The following is an 8018-nucleotide window of genomic DNA, read 5'->3' on the forward strand; positions in this document are numbered from 1 at the left end:
ACCTAAAACCCTTGAGAGCACAGAGAGCAAACTAAGGGCCGAGCCTCGTTAAAACCCTTTTAAGGCAAAACCTGTAAGGAAAAAACCTTCAAAGGGAAAAAGAGTACTCTTCTAGGAAAAGAAGCTGTGGGGAACGGAAGTGAGACAGCTTCAGAGATTCCGGTCGAACCATCACCCCTAAGCAGCTCGGTTCCCGGACACAGCAAAACAAACCAACAAAAACGACCAAACAAAAACGAAGAAGACACAAAACAAACAAAAAAGCCCGCCCAAGGATCCGGCAACGACACGACATCAACCACCTCCAGACAGCCCCAGCCACAACTGAATTAAAAAAATTATACTACATAACAAACTAATTTGTAATATTAATAATACCTCCATTCACAAAATATTTATGCGTCAACAACACGAATTCTAATAAAATATAAATAAAATTGTTAGTGAAGTATAAGTATTATTTTAAATATGATCGAAATCATGTAGATTCTACGTACTACTGATAAAAGTTATGGCTAATCTGAAGCTCATATTCGCTATCTTTTCTTTGATTTTGCTGAAAATCTTTTTCGTTTTAATGAGGTTCAACCCATTGTCTGTGTTTTTAGGTTTTCAGGAGTTTTCTTTTGATTTTTTCATTCTTTTTTGAATAAAATCACAATTTACTATAATTAATATTCTAAACGTATTTAATCATTTCAAAGTTTCGGCCAAAAACTTGAAATACAAAAAGATGTATTTGAAATCATAATGGGGCAAAATTAATTAATCAATAATTTAAGAATCAAGAATATGCTATATCCATCTAAACTTCAAACAATTTAATATCAAACGAAAATAAATTATTAGAAAATAAAGTATTACCTTGAAATAGTCTAACCAAATAATAATGAAGAAAGGTAGAACTCTTGTGTTGTAGAACAATCACATCTATAACGTGTTATAAAGTAGAGAGAAGAAGAGAATAATAGAAAATAAAAATCTGCAGGAGCCATATTATTGTGAGGACTAAATGCATTTATTTATAGAAAAATACAAAGTTAGGACATAAAGTGTGGTACACTGAATCTCATTCGTGAGTTTAGGGTCACAAAGTATATATAATTACAAGATTAAATGTAATTGTGCAAAATTAAAAATTAGTAAGATTTGGAGGATAATAATGTAATAAGAATTTTCACAAAACAGTTTATCTTCTATACACGAATACCATAATTATTAAAACTTAATTTGTCACAAAGTTCGAACTGTACGTAGTTTTTTTGGGAGAAGTTCGAACTGTAGTTAAATTTTAAACAATATTTATATAGCATCTCCAATGAAAGTTTTTCCGGTCGTCATTGGTTGCAACAAATGGTCGATCCAACTTGATATTATGAAGAATTCCAATCTCTGTGAATTGTTAATTGCACGCGTTTTGCAGGTTAAATATATTTTAAATATTAAAATATATTTCATGTTACATATGCTCCAATAATTTGTTGCACGTAAATGCATTAACTAATTGAAATAATTCAATTTTCATACTTCGGGACCAATATTTTTAAAGAAGTGGTCTTGGTTTATCTTGGAGCCGGGCTCCACTATCTTTAATATATTTAAATATTTAATTTAATACTCCCTCCGTCCTCCAAGATTAAGTCACAATTACTATATCGGGTGTCCGCTAAAATTATGTCACTTTCTTTTTAAGGCAATGGTCCCACCATACTCTTTAATATTTTATCCTTATTAACACTCTTTATTTACAAAAAAATTCACCCAAAATTCAATTTCAACCACACATCTCATATAGTGGTGGGACCCTTTCTCCACCACATCAAAATCATCATCAATTTTATTAAATCCCGTGCCCAAGCAATTTGACATAATTTTGGCGGACGGATGGAGTAATTAATATTTGAAATTTTAATTGTATTAATATTAAAATATTAAATTGTATTTAATTAATACTCCCTCCGTCCCATGAAGCGTGACTCATTTCTTTTCGGCACGAAAATTAAGAAATTGATATTTTGTGTGTTAAGTGTGGTAGGTGAAAAAGTGAAAAGGTGAATAAATGGTAAATTTTTTGCTATTTTTAGAAACAGGTCAAGCTTCGTGGGACAACCCAAAAAAGAAAGTGGGTCACGCTTCGCGGGACCGAGGGAGTAATTTTTTTGAACAATATTTAATTAATAAACTTAAATGACGTATTGATTAAGACTAAGACTATCCCCACCGGTGACACTCACGGGAGTGTCACCATATAAGACAAAGCATGAAACTAAATAAATTAAATAGAAATTGAGGTCAATTGCATGACACTGGGCGGCTCACCGCCCTTGAGGCAAGGGAGTGTCAATGCCACGTGGCACCCTTTCATTGGGTGCCACTTAATTATATATATAATTTTAAATATTATTTGTAATAGTTATTTGTAATATAAATAAATTAAAAATTCTGAAAAAACTTAAATATTAATTGAATATGTAATTTGCATTTATTGTACATGTAATTTAAATTTTCTATATGTATTTGTAATTTACTTTATGTATTTTTAATTTTATTTAACTCTTGTAATTTTTGTTGTATAATTAAGTAAATTTTAGATTTTATTATTATTTTTTATTTTTTTGAATTTTGAAAATATATTTAAAAATTATTGTGACTAAATAAGAATAAAAATAAAATAAAAAAATAAATATTTAGGTCATGTGAGTGTCACTAATGGGAGTAGATTTAAGATAAAGGTTGGGTTGTGTATGTGAAAGAGAGAGAAATGAATATTTTAATTGGAAGTTGGGTTGAGAGAAAGTCACTGATGGGGGTAGTCTAACAAATTTTAAATAGAATCAATAAAATCTAGAGTAATGCTATTTGGCCATAATATGACCAAATAGCACTAATTAATAAGCACTAATTAATAAGAGTAATGCTATTTGGCCATAATATGGCTGGCCATAATAGCTTTAAACTCAATGCATTTATAAACTCAATGCATTAAATACATGAGGGGAGGGCATTAAATACATGAGGGGAGGGCATTTTTACCCTATTATGGCCGGCCATAATATGGCCAAACAGCTTTTCCCAATTAATAATTGTGGCCGTCTGGCACGGTGTATTTTAAATAGGATTCAGCAGACCTCGAAATGAGATCCTCAATTTCTTTTTCATCAAATCCCCGCATTTGTTTAATGGAGTGATTCGTTTTAAAAAAACTAGCACACTATATTTAACACAAATAAATAACAAGAGGGAAACGGCGGTGTAAAGCAAACAAACGTGTTTACATCTATAAACGCGACTTGTCACTTATAATAATAATAATAAGTAAACAAAAAAGAAAAACCCAAAAATGGGGAGTGAATTTTCAAATACAATAGACTCCGTCATCGTTGGCGGTGGCATAGCGGCGCTCCTCTTCCTCAATGGTATCACACAGCAGCCTCCCCCTCGTCTCCGGCAAACACACAACAAACAGCGCACACACCGAAATGGCGATCCCAAACACGCCGTAAGATAGGAAGCTGTTCTTCCTCCCAGCCGCCACCAAGACCGGGCTGAGCACGCCGCCGAAGACGAGCGCCTGGCGCACCATGGAGACGGCGGAGTTCCTGACGGAGGTGGGGAAGAGCTCGAGCGTGTAGATCAAGACGATATCGAAGGCCGTGCATGCGCAGAAGAAGGAGAGCAGCTCCAGCACGATCTGCATTCCCTGCCAGCTCACCACCACGCAGCACACGCTGCATATCCCACTCATCACACACAATCCCAAAACCGCCCCCTTCCTGTTGAGCTTCCCGATGAGCAGGAACGTGAAGAGCGACGCCGGGAACTCCGAAACCGCGTTCAGCGTCACGCTAACGTACAGATTCACTGATAGGTTCCCCAGGCCCAACGGCATGCCGTAGTACACCATCCCGATGCCGAACCCCACCACCATCATCGACACCAGCCGCCGGCACGACCATCCTTTCTTTACCAAGATTTTCGCCGCCGAGAACATATCGGTCTCCTGCGATGTCTCCACCCAGTCGTCGCCGCAGCGGCTGAAGAAGCTCTGTGTCAGGCTGCTCCTGTTGGTCGGCGCGGCCATGCTTCTCAGCGTTTCCTCAAATTCTTCCTTGCGGCCCTTGATGAACAGCCATCTCGGTGATTCCGGGACGATGAACATGAGCGATATTGAATAAATAACGGAGGGAACGCAGGTCCACAGATACATGAGTCGCCATGAAGAATCTCGCGACCAATATGCGATCACCGGTAGAGACAGAAACCCTAGAGTGAAGCATATGAATCCGATGATCCCAATGTTTTCTCTCCACTTCTTTCCGACTAACTCCGTCGACAGAACCAGAGCGCACGTGCCGATGGTGGCGCGGCCGAAGCCGCTGACGAATCGCAAAGCCGTATACATCCAGATTCCGGTGGAGAGCGCCGTGAGGACGCCGGTGAGGGACATGAGCAGGCTCGACAAAACCAGCATCTTCTTCCGCCCCAGCGAGGAGTCCGCCAGGGTGGCGAGCGCGAAGCCGCCGACGAGGCAGCCGAAGAAGAAGGAGGAAGCCGGGAGGCCCTTGACGATGGAGCCGGCGCACTGGAGGGACCAATCCGAGATGATGGAGGCGTCCGCAGGCGTGACCCAGGCCCAGGCAGCGGCGGGGAGCTGGCAGAGGTCGGCGCCGGCGCATGATTCGACGCAGCTCCATTGGGGCTCGGCGTCGGTGAAGACGCTGATGAATGTCTGCTGCGCATCGAAGAACCAGGCGAAGGAGACGAGGGTGGCTTGGAGTATGTGTTTCCAGCCTAAGTCGCCGATGCAGTGCTCGATGGTGTCGTCGAGGGAGGAGCTGCGCTGGTACTGCGGCGGCGCTCCCTTTTCCGGCGGCGCCGTGTGGGAGAGAAGTGGGTGCGGATCCGTCATCTGATTTGGGAATTAATTGAGGAGGAGGGTGAGGGTGAGAGTGTGGGTGTGTGGGTGTGTAGAGGGGAATCCATTGAATGCACAATGGAGTATTTATGTGCTAGGGTAGTTGTTGTTGCTCATTGCTGTTTTTTAAACATAGTGTGTTTGCTGCTGAAATAAACAAAATACAGTATGATTCAGAATTTCCTATATATATAGATGCTTTATTTTTTTTTACATTCTAAAATTTTCATAATTAATTATATTAAAGAAGATTTGCAGAATTTATGAAAATATGATTTAAGATTCATCCGAATGAAAAAATGTGACACGAGTAGAACACGAGGAAGGAAGATAGACACATCTTTTTTGTTTAGTTACAGGAAGAGAGATGGTCTTGATCAGCTCATTTATGTCACTAATTATTTAAGTGGTTTGAATATAAATTTTTGGGTAGGGTTCCGATAGTGATAGATACTACTCAGAATAAAATTTTATTACACAAGATTCTCTGTTAACGTCAGATCATATTGGAAGCACCCCCTAATTCATGGAATATGTGATGAGCCGTGTTGTAATAAATATTTTCTTAATTTATCATTTTGATTTATTCACAAAAAGTTATCAAATCTATTTTTAGTAAATTTATGAGTTTTTTCTCCACTCACTAAAATATGGGCCCCATTCTCCACTCATTAACTTTTTCCACTTTTCTTCGTTTGTGGATCTCTTTCTCTCACACAAATTTTCTTAAAACACCTACAAAATTATAGATAGGTAGTATATAAAAAAGGAAGAAAAAAAAAGGAGAACCTAGAACCCTTGAGAGCACAAACAGCTAACTAAGGGCCGAACTTCGTTAAAACCTATATAAGAAAACCCTCGCGGGAAAACCTTATATAGGAAAAAGAGTATCCGTCTAAAACCGGCCTCGTTAAAAATTTTCTCTGATGATACAAGTCATATGAGAAGTGTACTAATTAAGAACAACACGTACAAAATTAAATTATTACCCAACGCAATGATAAAACACCTACATCTGAGGCCATGACTAAAAAAAAACGATCCATGCATAAATATATTTAAGGTTTCTCCAAACAACCATAAGTATATACTATGCTGACTTGAAGTCGAAGCTGCGATTTTTGAGTCCTTGTTTTATTTGTTGTCTCACATGCATACATTGTGCTTGTAAAAGATAGATTCACTCTTCTGTTCGTAGTCGAGTTATAATTTGTCGGTTTAAAACCTTTTAGAGTTTCTCTGTTTAGTTCTTAGGGTTAGGTGGTGGCTGGTGAGTGTTGGTACTCATACCTAAGCAAGTGCTTGGCGCATGCATTTGACAGCACTATTTTTTTTTTTATGATTTTTAATATTCTTAGGATGTTAATTTTATAGGGAATTGAGTGTTTGATAATTTTTTTGTGCTTAAATTGTTTTATCTAGTTAAATATGATACTTTACTCGTAGTTTGGTGAAATTTACAAAAATATTGAATCTGAATAGGAAACATGGTCCGAATAAGATTTGTAGATCTCGATACGAGTTTGTGAGCGCAAATACATCGCAAATAAGAGTTCAAACGAGAGAGATACGACCAAAACAAAAATTTCGTGCAGTAGGGCAAAAACGACGATCTTCAAGATGGCTTTTCTATGCAAAAATGGTGACCGACGGACCTGATCGTCCTTTTTATCCAATCTTCAGTCCATATCGATTTTTAACTGTATTTTTTTGGGTTTTCTACTGTATTTTTCCATTTTGCCTATGTATAGATAATTTTATTGACCTATTAGACACCCTTTTCATATCCTACTGTTAGAATTTATTATTTTCTCAGTTTTAGAGTTTAGATTTATTTTCTGCAAGATTGAAGATTCAAATCTTGTTAATCCTGAATTCTTTTTGGATTCTATCAGTTTTATTTATTCAATTGCTTTTCTATTAATTATGTCTTCTGTTAGTTTGATTATGTCTGGCTAATTCGTTTTCTAATTCTATGGTTTGTATAGTTATTTGAATATGTGTTTGATTTGCTGATATCAATTTGCGCGCCCTCCAGTTTCTCGGATTTGTTCATGCCTATTTTTTGAATGAAATCCATGGAAATCAGTCCAATGTTAAAATCCGTAGATTTTTAAATACACCCAGATTTTAAAAGTCTGTAGAAATCTATTAAAGTTATGAACTAATACACCCCCCTAAAATTGGAGTTTATAGATTTGGGGGAATTCTAGTTACATAAGAAGCTTACTTTTTAGGAAATTTCTCTTTATAGTCTCACATCCTAATTATAGAGTGCACAATATTTTCATAAAAACTTCTTTAATGGAAAGATCAATTATTTGGCAGCGTCAGAGACCCAATCTTGTAGAGACGAATTGTTGAATTGAGTAGCCAATTTTCATGTATTTTTCTAGCTTTTTGCAATTTTAATGTGAGTTATTACCTAACAAGTGGTATCAAGAGTGTCAAATTCGAGGGGAGCAGATACAATGGTTGATGGATACCAGTTGAGAAATTTGATGGAACAAGTTATGGGTTATAAAAGATGCAAATCGAGGATTATCTTTATGGTAAAGATATGAATCATCTCTTGGCACTAATACAAAAATATGAAAGAAGATGCGTGGAAGTTATTGGACAGAAAGATGATGGGCGTGGTGTGTTTATCGTTTTCCACACAACAAAAGTCAAGACCGCGAAGAAGATGCTAGGAATATTGTGAGAAAGCACGAATCAGGACTAAAGTTCAACAAACACATCAGACACACTGATCCTAAGCTTGAGTAGCGCATTAAAATTACGAGTGTTGTATACGGCGATCAATACAAAAGATTGCATTGCTACCGTGCTCGTTTGGTTCAAGTAGAGGAATGGAAAGAGAATGGAATCAAATAAAGGAGTGGAATGGTAACAATAACCATTACTTTTATTGAGTGTTTGGTTTAACAATGGAAATGAATCATTAGTAAGGGAATCCCTTTCTTTTGTTTCCCCTCTATTTTGAGGGGTAACAAATTGGGTGATTGGGTTACCCTTAAGTAAGGGTAATGATTATCTCATTACCCAAACCAAACAACAAGTAATGGATTCAATTACTTGATTCCCTTTCCAACCTCTAAAA

The 8018-nt window shown here is 37.3% G+C and overlaps 1 protein-coding gene across 1 annotated transcript; it reads right to left on the bottom strand.

Annotated features, from left to right (window-relative positions):
- Positions 1-3253: 3253 nt before the first annotated feature.
- Positions 3254-5310, bottom strand: LOC130985992 (organic cation/carnitine transporter 3-like). Its single transcript, XM_057909246.1, has one exon. It carries the CDS (start codon positions 4907-4909, stop codon positions 3356-3358), a length of 1554 nt encoding a protein of 517 aa, XP_057765229.1. The 5' UTR covers positions 4910-5310; the 3' UTR covers positions 3254-3355.
- Positions 5311-8018: the final 2708 nt, after the last annotated feature.

This window comes from Salvia miltiorrhiza, chromosome 5 (assembly GCF_028751815.1).
Source record: "Salvia miltiorrhiza cultivar Shanhuang (shh) chromosome 5, IMPLAD_Smil_shh, whole genome shotgun sequence".
Classification (NCBI taxonomy): domain Eukaryota; kingdom Viridiplantae; phylum Streptophyta; class Magnoliopsida; order Lamiales; family Lamiaceae; genus Salvia; species Salvia miltiorrhiza.